The sequence below is a fragment of the Mixophyes fleayi genome, chromosome 4 (genome assembly GCF_038048845.1).
Source record: "Mixophyes fleayi isolate aMixFle1 chromosome 4, aMixFle1.hap1, whole genome shotgun sequence".
NCBI classification, from domain to species: Eukaryota; Metazoa; Chordata; class Amphibia; order Anura; family Limnodynastidae; genus Mixophyes; species Mixophyes fleayi.
Genome location: NC_134405.1, coordinates 109,874,784 through 109,890,039, shown reverse-complemented (window position 1 = coordinate 109,890,039; position 15,256 = coordinate 109,874,784). Strand labels below are relative to the sequence as shown.

Genomic DNA, 15,256 nt, shown 5'->3' with positions numbered 1-15,256 from the left:
GTCTGACTGTACATAAATAAACGTTTACACACTTATTGCTGCATTAGAAAGGGAGAGTATTGCGATTAAACACGAGTCTCTGTAATGCAGTGCTTGATGGTGCACAGATTGAGTAGAAGCAGTAAAAGAGGACCAGTCAGGATTTAGGTTTAACAAATCAGAGACTAACATCAGAATCAAGGATAGACAAACTAAGTTCTGTCCAGAATAACAATAGAACATTACGTACAGAAAAACACAAACCCTGACATTCTAGTGCACTACTCACAGCAACAAACCTTGTCTCACTATAACATTGTCATTGCTGTCCTGATCGGGATGGCGGGACAGGGCCCTCAAACCAGGACAATTGGGAGGTATGTTTTAGGGAACAAACGTTAAATTTATTGAATTATACAGTAACTGTAATGAAGCGATATCTCAGGTTTTATAGTAACCATAAAAAACATGCTAGCAACTACTGTTCTTTTCAATAGTATATTAATTTATTTTATCGACAAAATATCCCTAATTTACATGGACATTATCTTCTTTATGTAGTACATTAAATGTTAAGATAATGTATGTATCTAGTAAAGACTACTACATTGTTTACAAATTTACCATAAACATGCCTGCTGTGTGCCATTCCCATTCTTTCCTTCCCACCCCCCAAAAAACAAAATCTATAAAGCATCACGTTATTTGGGGACTTTCTTCTGTGTCGGGTCCAGCGGCATTCCCTCTCCTTAGATAAAACCAGTGCAGCAATCGCAGATTGCTAGACTACTAGAACTTTGGAAACTTTACACATATGTTGCTGTAAGCAGTAAATTAATATTCATTTATATTAAAAACACATTCATTTTTACATCACACATGACCCTGGGGCTCCTCAAGATACTCCCGACTTCCCAGCAGCTCACTCTCCAACGGCCCTCATAGAATCCCCCCAGCCTGTCGAGCAGCTCCAACCCCCTGATACCCCTTCCATGGTAGAAACATCTTCGGTAGGTCAAAATGAAGGTTGATATTTCTCGCTGTATCATTTGTTTTCTTTTTCTTTTATCAGTAAATGTTAAATGTACATTGTTTATATAGTGTGCCTTATTTTAATCGAGTGATTCCTTTCCCCCTGCGCGGGGACCCCCTATGTGTTTTCCTTTGTTTGTATTTTTCTCTTCCCCTCTTTTTTTTTTTCTGTACCCCATATATCTTTGAAAATGTTCAATAAAAATATTGATGCAAAAAAAAAAAAACCAACAAAAAAACACATTCATTTCTTATAAGATGGATAGAGAGAATCCTCTGGAGACTGTAATAGCCAGTCCCATCCTGGTTGGACAGGTGATCTCACCCATGACTTATCATCAGGACAACGATCCAGACTCACCCAATATAAATTATTCAGCAATGGCTAGAGACTTTAAATTTGAAAGTTCTGCATCTTCGAAACTGTGCTCATCTTTTAAAGGGATTCTCAGTTTTGCAAGTTGGAAGGAATGGATGGAGGTTTAACAGGTGGACACATTCCACACCTATAGATGAATTTTGAGGGTGCTTTGGAAATATAGGAATGTGGATAGGAGTTGGGTGTTGCCTAGAAGTGAATTCCTTACAGAGTACTGCCTAATCCAGTGTTGGCTAACCTGTGACACTCCAGATGTTATGAAACTAAATGTTCCAGCATACCCTTCCAGCAATAAGCTGCTATATATTGGCAAAGCATGCTGGGGCTTGTAGTTTCACAACACCTGGAGTGTCACAGGTTAGCCAACACTGGCCTAATCAAAGCCTTGCTGGTGTGTGATGTGGTTGTTACAGAACATTATAGCTACTTCTATTTTTTAAATAAAGAAGGAAAATGGCTGTGTAAAGTATAACATTAGTGTTCCATGATAGGATGTTATCCCTAGAGAGCAGGACTTTCTGCATTACTGACTACAGTTAGATAGAACATACATTTAAAGAGAGATACGTACGACTGAGACACAGATTACAAAGATGACACCTGTCCCTACCTCAGGTGATTACCATGTAAATTTCAATAGCATTGCTTACTCTTCTGATTGGAAAACCTGATTGATGTTATAACACAGATTATTTGCATGTCATGAATATATACATTACATTTTGCAGGAACAATATGGTGAACATATTGCAAAAGTTTCTTATTTACATTAAGATCTGGTGATGACACATACACTGAATGTAGTATGCATGGCTTTGCTGATGGTATAGATTACAACTGGGAAACTAAGCTGGTAACATGAATGGCAGTGCGCTCTCCCTGCTCCAATATTACAATAATAAGCACAATGAATCAGAATTTAACAGTTAGCGCTATACAGACTATAAAATATGAATTCACACAACTAATAGAAAAGGCTGGTTGTATTTGTTAAAACTTGAAATTGTCCACCCGGTCAGTTTGTAAAAATCTGAAGAGCACGTATTAGAACAATCCCGAGCAGTCAATGATATCTTTCTGTCAAGCTTCTAATCTGTGTAAATTGACTGTTGCTATCATATTAAGCTTATCTTATCTCTGCAGTTTGGAAGAATGAGTAGAACCCACACTGTTAACAGTGACTTTAGGCAGGCACAGGAATATAAAATTCATATATAAGTGAAAACATATAACCTGAATGTTTATCCTTAAATCTCTCATGCAAGATTGTGATCAGCTGAAAGATTCAGAGAACAGAGAAAGTATTGCATATCCTGTTACAATACAGAACATACTACTACGAAGCTCTGTACATTGGTTACAAAAGGTGCTGTGCAGTCTAGACAGGGAATGAACACCATAATGATGAAGGAAACTGTAGAAGTCATGTCAGAGGAATCAAGCCCCTGACAATCTCTTCTTAGATAATTGTGATCTTCTCTCTGCTGGATTTTCCCAGTAAAAATCTGGTGAATAAACCACTAATTATGTTTGTTGTATAATAACATGTTATGTGCGACACATTGCTATGTAGTCCAGGCCCATTCCGGTACAAAAACTACCAACAAATCAATGTTTATTATGTGACCACAAATATATCATTAAAGCAAGATGTTCCTTATTCTGGATTAGTGCTAATGACTGGTTAAAAAAAAAAAAAAAAAGACTGCTCAACAGTGAACACATCGGAGACATCCCATTTTGCTGTCCATTCTGAAGGAGAATAAAAACATGTAGATTCTGCAGATCTGTTCAGTTAAACAGTGTGTTACAGTACCTACCACAAAGCTATATTTTCTTAATTTTTGGGACCCGATAATGAAGACTAGGGGCAAGATGTGTTTTTGTGAAATGAGTGGTAGAAAAATACACATTCATATTGTATTATTTTACATTATTGTTTTTCATCAATGTTAGGTTACATAACAGTCTATTCACTTTAGCAACTTGTGGGTTAATGACCCCACACCAAAATTCCAAAAGACTAACTACATAGAACAAGGCCACATAGCACAAAGGAAGAAAAAAAAAAAAAAAAAAAAAAAAAAAAAAAAAAACACTTTTTGTTCTCTCATAAACCCAAGACTTTTGTTTTGGCATAATAACAAAGAAACAGAGAAAGGTTTTAAATTAAATAAACAGTTTGAAAGCACAGAAACATATGGTGTAATGTTCTTTAAACCCAATTTATTTGATTTATTGTGCTCTTGCCTTGCCACTTTATATTGCTGATATTTTGTCTATGTAACTCTGCCAACATTGCATGTAATTCGGTTTTGTATGGTGTGTGGGCTACTTTAAGGGATCAGTAACACCAGCTTGCTGTAAATCAGCACTGCCACAAATCAGCTTGCTGTCAAAGGGATGATGAAGTAAAACATTTTCGTATGTTTGCCCCAATGAACAACATGGTTTATATAGCAATATGACAACAGGAAAAGAACGGACTACTACTCTTGACTTCTGTGGAGAAGAACCTTATTTAGAACTGCAAAAAATGGCTTTGTCAAGCGGTACAATTACACATTGACAGCAGGATAATTTAGCGGTCAAGATAACTTTGTATTTATAGATACACAAGTTTACCAGTTAGCATGCTGCCAGGTACAGATAGCATATCTGCGCCCAGTGCCTCCAACTACGTGCAAATGTCTAAAATTCCAATTCCAATTATCAATGGAGTTGTGTGCAATGCACCGACTGCAGTTTGTTCTGCAGTAGAGACAAGCTACAGGTATGAGCAACAGAACACTGCATTTTCAAACCGCTCTTATCTGCTACACTAGTCAATGATGACCGAGAGGTGTTGATGCGATTGATGAACACGAAATCATTGACCTTTTACAAAAAACAAACTTTTAATCACACTTGTGGAGCTCAACAACTCTTTTAAGGACAAACTCTGTTTCTTCTTTTTTTTTTTATCATTTCATTTTGTGTGACATATTGCACTCGTTAATTCCATCGTGATATTAAGTAAAATTCAGGGTCCCGCCCATGTCAATTAGGTGAAATGAGCTAGAAGTGGGGCAGATGGGTGTCAATCAGCACTTCTCTATATAAGTTTATCCTCGTTACCTGGTGACAGCTCTCCCTCGCTGAGGTCCCCGGAGTCCGTGTCCATGGCTGGGGGTCTGGCTTGTCCCTGCACTGCACTCCCCGGTCTGGGACCTCCTCTGTGCTTCTGACACTACTGAGATTCGCCGTCTCTGGCTCGGGGTGAGCTGTGCGGATCAGCATCTCCAAGCTTCCGAACGATGCAGGCAAGAGAGTACCCCAACAACCAATCAAAAAGTCGGGATTGTCCCCTCCTATGTGTCGCAGCCAATAAGAATGGGTCTTTATCCTGAAGGCAACAGCAGAGCTTCTGCTCGTTTCCTGCACAATGTCAGAATAACTGGCATTTTAGTACTGTGCATGTTATGTAGGCTGTCTGTCCTCAATTCCGTGTGCTTTCTGGTGATAAGTTAAATTATTCTATGCACCTTAACATTTTAGCTTATTTATAGAAGCTGATGTTTTAAGATACAATATCACATTGATTAACACCTGATTCCTGGACTGTGTTTGAAGGCAAAGTACTGAAATCATTCTGATACCCAACACTAAAATACAGATATATATCCTCCTGAAATACATCTTATTATTACCCGAAATAGGAAAAGTGAGTCAGCTATGTGTTGGCAGTTTCTGTGGGAAAAGCTGAATACAGTATTTTATTGTTTTCCACAGGATGTATTTATGTTCTATGCACAAATTTCAGTGCTTTACACTGACTCGTTTTCACTGCTATCAAATATAGAATGTATTTATGGTGTATATTTTAAATGTAAAAACCGTTTATGCATTATGCACATATAGTACCACTTGCGTGTACTTCAATTAAATCTTTATTCTATTCCCTGTCCAGGGAATGGCTGGCAAATTTTAGCCCAGGGGGCAAGACTCGACTCTGCAGACTTTTAGGAATATTTTAAAGGAAATCCTATGTAGATGGCCCAGTGACCCAGCCCAAGGTTGCCCACTATGGGACTGATGCCCCCCAGCCCAGTTAGCCCCTGTTCCTTTTATATTTTTGAAAATATATGAAGTCTCCAACATTTCAGATCAATACTAAGTATAAATAAACCATTTTCTGCATTTCAATTTAAAAGCACCATTAGCGAGTCTATCCACTAAGAAATGACAATAGGGCTGGTTTTCTGTCCCCGCTTATCGTGATAACCAACAACCTATCCTTATGATTTATTATTAAAATTTACTGTCTGGGAGTGGTAAGGTTTACTTACCTCTTTACTGTGCCAGCCTTTGCAGATGGGCTCATGCTTGACTCGGCTAGGCGGTTCACGCTTGTGTAATGGAACTGAAAGTCCATGTTTGGGCTTTCAGTTCCACGTAGTGGATGGGGGAAAAAATAGATAAAAGTATATAAAATATAAATATACAATAAAAATATTAGCCATTGAAAAAATGCTTTATCTCCATCCAGCGGTACTTGTAGCACAGCGATCCTTGTTAAATAGGTTTCCCCATACTTTACCAAGTGTGAGGGAACACAATTGAGAAATGTGACATTTCAATTTTGATAGACCCCCTCATGAAAATGCACTCTGTAATGTCTAAAGCAGAATATTTTAAATTCTTCTTACAGGCTCTTCACCCCCCCCCCCCCCACCTTAGGAATTGCATTTTCAATTAGGTCAGATTGATTCCCAAAATGACACCAAGCTTACCGAAGTGAGTTATGGATGTCTTGAGATCTGAAATATTCACAGGGCTTGAATTCTCACCTCTGCTCGTTCTGCTTCGCTGGTCAGGTCCACATCCACTGCATGCAAAAAAAACTCTTCAGAGATGCTTATCTATCCCTGGATCTGACTAAGTTTAAAAGATTATTGACACTTGCATAGGTTCAGACTCATGTCATTTAGCAAAGCACACGTTGAGATTACATTACAAGGTTACATACAATATACATTGTTATACCTGAATATTAAGGGAAAATAAATATAGTACATAATCCTCACAGAGATAGTATTCCAGTAGATCTTTGAAACAATCCTGTTCTTGGTGTGGTGGCACCTCTGTATTACTCTGTAATATCCCACTGCCATTACAAATTTTTAGCCTTTTAGTAAGTATAAAATTGTGTCATTTTAGTTGGTAAATTAGCAGTTAATAACAATGTAGGAAGTCAGATCTTTTCGATCAGTAAGTTTGTAATTAAATAATTGCCTCTTGGTAAATTAGATATTGTCTGTACTTTTAGTCATGGAGTTAGTTGTCATTAAGTAAAATATAGCCAGAATGGTTAGAAAATCTATTGATTGTTACTAGTTTACTCAAATATAGATAACATTAGTAGTTACTAGACAAGCTAATAATTTATTACAAGGTTCTGTAGTTTAATAACAGAGTTATTTAAAGTGCAGGAAATAGGTAAGATAGAAAATAGAAGTCAGAGCAAGTTGAAAGTGGGCCAGGTTTTTCCGGAGAAGCAGGTAACAGTTTCAGGAGACAACATCTAACACCCACCCTTCTTCCCCCACATTCCCAGGTCATAGTAAAGAGGGATCAACATTGACATTCAATGACCCCATTGTCTACTTAAAGAGATAAGTGGTACCACCAGCTTACTGACACTATTTTAAACTCTAGAGTAATGTCCATCTTATTTGGGGGTTTCATGTTGACCAGGGTCTCGCCTCTCTCTGGGTTGAATAGACTGTGGACCAAACACCGACAACCAGTACTTATGGACCACCATCATTTTTGTAATGACCAGAAAGTCTTCAGAAAGCAGGGATTCATAGTTTCCCCCTTCATACCTCCCCCCTTTTATCCATGCATGTATTTAATAAAATAGTAGTAGTATAAAATGGAACTACTTTGTAAACAAATATATGTCCAATAGATGGATGATGCTGTAGCTACAAGACAGCAAAAAAAGGTTAATATGCCAGATAAACTATGTCAGTAAGTGAAATATAGTTTGTCATTTTATTCAGTAAATTATTGGACAAATGTTAATTTGTCAGAAAGTTTATAAATTAGACAAGCCTAGAGTCAATAAGGTGCTGCAGTTAGATACCAGATTGTCATTTATTGGATAAAGGAGTAGGCATAATACAAGTTAGATCAAGACAGGTCAGGACAGAATAGGGAGGAGTAGTAATCCCTGGTCCCACTCATGTCCAATAGACAGGATTCCAGCCGGTCTTGTCCAGCACTGATCTAGAACCACCTGGTCTCCGAGCAGCTGATGAAACTTTCAGAAGCACCTTGGACTGGAGCAGCAGATGACATCTACTGGGCATCTAGGACCACCGCAAGAATGGATAAACAGGGATTTTGTAATATCTCATCACTTTGATAAAGCTTTAAATGGTACCACTAACTTATAAAACCCTTACTTGAAACTCCAGCATGAACGGTAAAGTCCTGGCCAGGTGAAAAACAGTAAGAGGAGATCTAGATAGAGTAGTTAAAACAAATAGCTTCACAGGCACTGTCCCTAAATTAGATAGTGTCTGAACTCTAGGAGCAGGGGTAAATGTCTTTTCGCCAGGAGAACTTGTAATAATAACAAGGAGCTTTATAAATACCGTAAACAGTTACTTATATATTAATTTGTTGTGATTACTGCTAAGTTATAAATCCTTAATTCTTTCTTTGTTGCCCCATTAAAAATATCAACTCCTTAACAGTGGGCAGATTATTTGTGGGTCTTGTATTGGTTGGGGTCTTTCAGCCGGGGTCAGCAGTATCCCCTCTGAAGTCGGAACAGTGTGGACTACGGATCAAACACTAATAGACAGAACATGGGGACCAACACATAATACAGATAGGGAATATAAATATTAGAGATGAGCGCACTCGGATTTCGTGAATCCGAGCCCACCCGAACGTTTCCGATCCGAGTCGGATCCGAGACAGATCCGGGTATTGGCGCCAAATGAAAACCTGAAACCGAGGCTCGGAGTCATAATCCCGCTGTCGGATCTCGCGATACTCGGATCCTATAAATTCCCCGCTAGTCGCCGCCATCTTCACTCGGGCATTGATCAGGGTAGAGGGAGGGTGTGTTAGGTGGTCCTCTGTCCTGGTAGATCTCGTGCTGTGCTGTTTAGTTCTGTGCTGTGCTGTTTAGTTCTGTGCTGTGCTGTGCTGTGCTGTGCTGTGTTCTGCAGTATCAGTCCAGTGGTGCTGTGTGCTGTGCTCTGTGCTTCTAAGGGCATAGTTATTTCCCCATTATACCCAAGTGTTTAAAAAATTAAAAAAAGTTATAAAAAAAATACAAAAAAATAATTACATTTTTTTTTAATTACAACAAAATTTGCAAAACCAATCCTGCAGTATAAGCCTATTGGTACTGCAATATTACCAAGTTCACACATTCAGCAGTAAAAGTCCAGTGGTACTGCAATATTACAAAGTTCACACATTCTGCAGTATCAGTCCAATGGTGCTGTGTCCTGTGCTCTGTCCTTCTGAGTTCAGTGGTGCTGCTGGGTCCTGTGTTGTGTCCTGTTCAGTCCAGTGGTGCTGTGTCCTGTGCTCTGTGCTTCTAAGGGCATAGTTATTTCCCCATTATTCCCAAGTGTTTAAAAAATTAAAAAAAACTTATTAAAAAAAAAAAAAAAAGTAATTATAACAAAATTTGCAAAACCAATCCTTCAGTATAAGCCCATTGGTACTGCAATATTACCAAGTTCACACATTCTGCAGTATCTTGTGCTACATATAATGGAGACCAAAAATTTGGAGGATAAAGTAGGGAAAGATCAAGACCCACTTCCTCCTAATGCTGAAGCTGCTGCCACTATTCATGACATAGATGATGAAATGCCATCAACGTCGTCTTCCAAGCCCGATGCCCAATCTCCTAGTACAGGGCATGTAAAATTCAAAAAGCCCAAGTTAAGTAAAAGTAGCAAAAAGAGAAACTTTAAATCATCTGCGGAGAAACGTAAAGTTGCCAATATGCCATTTACGTCACGGAGTGGCAAGGAACGGCTTAGGCCCTGGCCCGTGTTCATGACTAGTGGTTCAGCTTCACCCAAGGATCTTAGCCCTCCTCCTCCTCACCCCCCCTACAAAAAAATTGAAGAGAGTTATGCTGTCAGCAACAAAACAGCAAATAACTCTGCCTTCTAAAGAGAAATTATCACAAATCCCCAAGGCGAGTCCAAGGGTGTTGGTGGTTGTCAAGCCTGACCTTTCCATCACTGTACGGGAAGAGGTGGCTCGGGAGGAGGCTATTGATGATGTAGCTGGCGCTGTGGAGGAACTTGATGATGAGGATGGTGATGTGGTTATTGAAAATGAGGCACCAGGGGGGGAAACAGCTGATGTCCATGGGATGAAAAAGCCCATCGTCATGCCTGGTCAGAAGACCAAAAAATGCATTTCTTCGGTCTGGAGTTATTTTTATCCAAATCCGGACAACCAATGTATGGCCATATGTAGCTTATGTAAAGCTCAAATAAGCAGGGGTAAGGATCTTGCCCACCTAGGGACATCCTCCCTTATACGTCACCTGAATAACCTTCATAGTTCAGTGGTTAGTTCAGGAACTGGGGCTAGGACCGTCATTGGTACAGGGACACCTAAATCCCGTGGTCCAGTTGGATACACACCAGCAACACCCTCCTCGTCAACTTCCTCCACGATCTCCATCAGATTCAGTCCTGCAGCCCAAGTCAGCAGCCAGACTGAGTCCTCTTCAATACGGGATTCATCTGAGGAATCCTGCAGCGGTACCGCCTACTACTGCCACTGCTGCTGTTGCTGCTGTTAGTCGGTCATCTTCCCAGAGGGGAAGTCGTAAGACCGCTAAGTCTTTCACAAAACAATTGACAGTCCAACAGTCGTTTGCCATGACCACAAAATACGATAGTAGTCACCCTATTGCAAAGCGTATAACTGCGGCTGTAACTGCAATGTTGGTGTTAGACGTGCGCCCGGTGTCCGCCATCAGTGGAGTGGGATTTAGAGGGTTGATGGAGGTATTGTGTCCCCGGTACCAAATCCCATCAAGATTCCACTTCACTAGGCAGGCGATACCAAAAATGTACAGAGAAGTACGATCAAGTGTCCTCAGTGCTCTAAAAAATGCGGTTGTACCCACTGTCCACTTAACCACGGACATGTGGACAAGTGGTTCTGGGCAAACGAAGGACTATATGACTGTGACAGCCCACTGGGTAGATGCATCCCCTTCCGCAGCAACAGCAACAGCTGCATCAGTAGCAGCATCTACAAAATGGCTGCTCGCGCAAAGGCAGGCAACATTGTGTATTACAGGCTTTAATAAGAGGCACAACGCTGACAACATATTAGAGAAACTGAGGGAAATTATCTCCCAGTGGCTTACCCCACTTAGACTCTCATGGGGATTTGTGGTGTCAGACAATGCCAGTAACATTGTGCGGGCATTAAATATGGGCAATTTCCAGCACGTCCCATGTTTTGCCCACACCATTAATTTGGTGGTGCAGCATTACCTCAAGAGTGACAGGGGTGTGCCGGAGATGCTTGCGGTGGCGCGCAAAATTGCTGGACACTTTCGGCATTCAGCCAGTGCCTACCGCAGACTAGAGGCACATCAAAAAACCATGAACCTGCCCTGCCATCACCTCAAACAAGAGGTTGTGACGCGCTGGAACTCAACCCTCTATATGCTACAGAGGATGGAGGAGCAGCAAAAGGCCATTCAGGCCTAGACAGCCACCTACGACATAGGCAAATGAGTGGGGATGCGCCTGAGTCAAGCGCAGTGGAGACTGATTTCCGTGTTGTGCAAGGTTCTCCAGCCGTTTGAACTTGCCACACTAGAAGTCAGTTCCGACACTGCCAGCTTGAGTCAGGTCATTTCCCTGATCAGGCTGTTGCAGAAGCAGCTGGAGAAAGTGAGGGAGGAGCTGGTAAACCATTGCGATTACACCAAGTATGTAGCTCTTGTGGATGTAGCCCTTCGTACACTTTGCCAGGATCCGAGGGTGGTCACTCTTTTAAAGTCAGAGGAATACATTCTGGCCACCGTGCTCGATCCTCGGTTTAAAGCGTATGTTGTGTCTCTGTTTCCGGCGGACACAAGTCTACAGCAGTGCAAAGACCTGCTGGTCAGGAGATTGTCCTCTGAAGAGGACCGTGACATGCCAACAGCTCCACCCTCATTTTCTTCCACATCTGTGGCTGCGAGGAAAAAGCTCAGTTTTCCTAAAAGAGCCGCTGGCGGGGATGCTGATAACATCTGGTCCGGACTGAAGGACCTGGCAACCATTGCAGACATGTCTACTGTCGCTGCATTGGATGCTGTCACAATTGAAAAAATGGTGGAGGATTATTTTGCTGACACCATCCAAATAGACATGTCAGACAGTCCATATTGTTACTGGCAGGAAAAAAAGGCAGTTTGGAAGCCCCTGTACAAACTGGCTCTATTTTACCCCCCTCCAGTGTGTACTCGGAAAGAGTTTTTAGTGCAGCGGGGAACCTGGTCAGTGAGCGGCGAAGGAGGTTGCTTCCTCACAACGTTGAAAAAATGATGTTTATAAAAATGAATAATCAATTCCTCAATGAAGTACAGCACTGCCCTCCAGATAGTACAGAGGGACCTGTGGTTGTGAAGTCCAGCAGGGACGAATTGATAATGTGTGAGGAGGAGGAAGTACACACTGTAGGGGGAGAGGAATCAGAGGTTGAAGATGAGGACGACATCTTTCCTCAGAAGAGCCTGTTAGTTTGTACAGGGAGAGATGAATTGTTTTTTTGGTTTGGGGGCCCAAACAAACCAATCATTTCAGCCACAGTTGTTTGGTAGGCCCTGTCGCTGAAATGATTGGTTTGTTATAGTGTGCATGTCCTATTTCAACAACATAAGGGTGGGTGGGAGGGCTCAAGGACAATTCCATCTTGAAACTCTTTTTTTGGCATTATGTGACCATACAACAGTCGTTTGCCATGTTCAAAAAGTAAAACAAAATGTCAACAAATTCAAAAAATTAAACCAAAAGTAAAATGCCCTGTCATTATTTAAAATGAGAGGTATTGACGTGCTAGAATTAGTGTAGTTTTTATATGTTATAAACACTACACTTGGAAGTTGGAGGAGGTATTGTGGCCCCGGTACCAAATTTAGTACCGGGGCCACTCCACTATGCAGTCCAGATAGAGGTGTATCAGATATTAAACAACGTTGACTGTTGCTGCAAAATCTTTAAATAATATTGTGGGGAACACTACACTATGCAGTCCATAAACTTTTTCTTTGGAATTCAGACCCGTGGAGGGTTTTTTAATTATATTGTAGGGACCACTCCTCTACGCAGTCCAGGTACATTTTTTGGTGCGATTCAGACCAGTTCAGGGTTTTTAAATTATATTGTGGTGACCACTCCTGTACGCAGTCCAGGTACATTATTTGGTGCGATTCAGACCAGTTCAGGGTTTTTAAATTATATTGTGGTGACCACTCCTCTACGCAGTCCAGGTACATTTTTTGGTGCGATTCAGACCAGTTGATGGTTTTCTTATTATATTGTGGTGACCACTCCTCTACGCAGTCCAGGTACATTTTTTGGTGCGATTAAGACCAGTTGATGGTTTTCTTATTATATTGTGGGGACCACTCCACTACGCAGTCCAGAAAGATACCTCGTTGCAACGTTTTGGACTAATAACAATATTGTGAGGTGTTCAGAATACACTGTAAATTAGTGGAAATGATTGTTATTGAATGTTATTGAGGTTAATAATAGCGTAGGAGTGAAAATAAGCCCAAAAACTTGATTTTTGAACTTTTTATGCTTTTTTTAAAAAAAAATCCGAATCCAAAACCTTAAATCCGAACCAAAACCTTTCGGCAGGTGTTTTGCGAAACAAATCCGAACCCAAAACCTCAAGAAAATCCGAACACAAAACACGAGACACCAAAAGTCGCCGGTGCACATCCCTAATAAATATGATCAAATTAGGAGCCAATGACACATTTTGTATCAATTGTAAATGTGTATCTATACTGATCTACAGATGGAGCAGAGCTTGTTGCACAGAAAGTGTTTTCCAACCAACTCAAATCTCGTGAGCTTTTCACAAATAAAGTAGAAAGAATGTATTATTTTTTTTACAATATATAGCACAGAATCTACACCCAACCATCTGTGGTGAAACTACCACTACTGCAGCGAGGAACTCTGAGAGCAGAGTGGGGACCCGAAATGCTGGAGCTACATCGTTGGGCCGTCCCCAAATTTTGCTCTGGGGAACAGCAATGTAGTGTTCTGCCAATTCATTATTCTGCATCATGTAATATGCCCTAAAGAGGCATATTATAGAATTAGGAAAGGTTTAAATCACTGTGTTTAACACATCGACACTACTTACCCCGACCTAGTTATTAAGAATTTCTATAGATTCACAGCCCGGCACACACAATTACATCACTATTACTGCTGGTCTCAAGAGAGCACTGTAACTAGGAGCCAGCTGAAGAATGTACAAGGATTAGTAAAAAGCTTTGTCCAGCCGGCTCCTAGTTACAGTGCCCCCTTAAAACCAGCAGTAATAGTGTAACATTCACAAGTGATGTAATTGTATGTGCCGGGCTGTGAATCTGTATAAATTCTTACAAGTCAGCGGGAAGATCAACATGTTGCGGATCCCACTTTCGTAATAACTAGGTCGGGGTAAGTAGTGTTGGTGTGTGGTTTGTCGGTAAAATGACTACCACCGATTAGGAATAGGGGTCTTTACCATCTTATTCCCATCCTTCCTCTTACTTACCTTCCCCTGTACTGCGCACTCTGGAATGCAAGATCTGTCTGCAACAAACTCACTCCCATTCATAACCTCTTCCTCTCCCATTCCTTTGGTCTCCTGGCCCATACAGAAATGTGGATCTCCCCCTCTGGTACTGCTTACCCTGCTACACTCTCCTATGGGGGTCTCGCCTTCTCCCACACTCCCCATCCTGGGGACCGCCAAGGAGGTGGTATAGGTTTCCTACTGTCTCCTGACTACACCTTCAGCGTTATTTCCTCTGAACCCTCTCTCTCCTTCCCCTCCTTTGACGTTCACTCCATCCACATTTTCTACCATATTCACCTTCGTGTTGTTGTCATCTATCACCCCCCCTGGCTCGTCCTCTCAATTTCTTGATAACTTTGGCGCTTTTCCCATTTCCTCTCATCTGATCTTCCCACTATTATCATTGGGGATTGTAACATCCCTACCAACTCTCTTATTACTACTGCTGCCTCTAGACTCCTAACACTCACTTCCTTCTATGGCCTCTCCCAATGGACAACTTCTGCCAATCTCCTTGATTGTCTCTAACTGAACCTAGTGCTCTCCCATCTCTGTGACGTCTCCAACTTCTTCAATTCTGTCTTCCCCCTCTCTTACCACATTTTCCTTTCCTTTACACTATCTTTACCCTCCTCTCCCACCAAAAGTCGCTCAAACACTGCGTCCCATCTACAGCATTGTCCCCATCATCTTTGCATCCTCCCTCGAACCCTTACTTGCTCACATTTCTTCCCTCTCATGTCCCAATGATGCTGTCTCTATTTACAACACCACACTCTCTGCTGCCCTTGATACTGCAGCCTCAGTCACCCCCTCCTTAGTACCGGCCAATCCAAACCCAAACTGTGGCACTCCCCTCTTACTCGTCTCCTCTTAACGCCAATGGAGGAAATCCTTCTCCATTGCTGACTTCATTCACTTTAAATTCATCCTTTTTTTCTACTATTCTGCCCTCTATCTTGCCAAATAAACCTATTACACATCCCTCATCTCCTCCCTGTCCAATAAACCCTGACG

The 15,256-nt window shown here is 41.2% G+C and overlaps 1 protein-coding gene across 1 annotated transcript in view; it reads right to left on the bottom strand.

Moving 5' to 3' along the window:
* Positions 1-4,703, bottom strand: part of TNFAIP8L3 (TNF alpha induced protein 8 like 3) — a 70,208-nt gene extending 65,505 nt beyond the window's left edge. The window contains exon 1 of the mRNA XM_075207992.1: positions 4,508-4,703. Coding sequence (XP_075064093.1) covers positions 4,508-4,553 — 46 coding nt within the window. The 5' untranslated portion in view covers positions 4,554-4,703. The remainder of the gene's footprint in view (positions 1-4,507) is intronic.
* Positions 4,704-15,256: the final 10,553 nt, after the last annotated feature.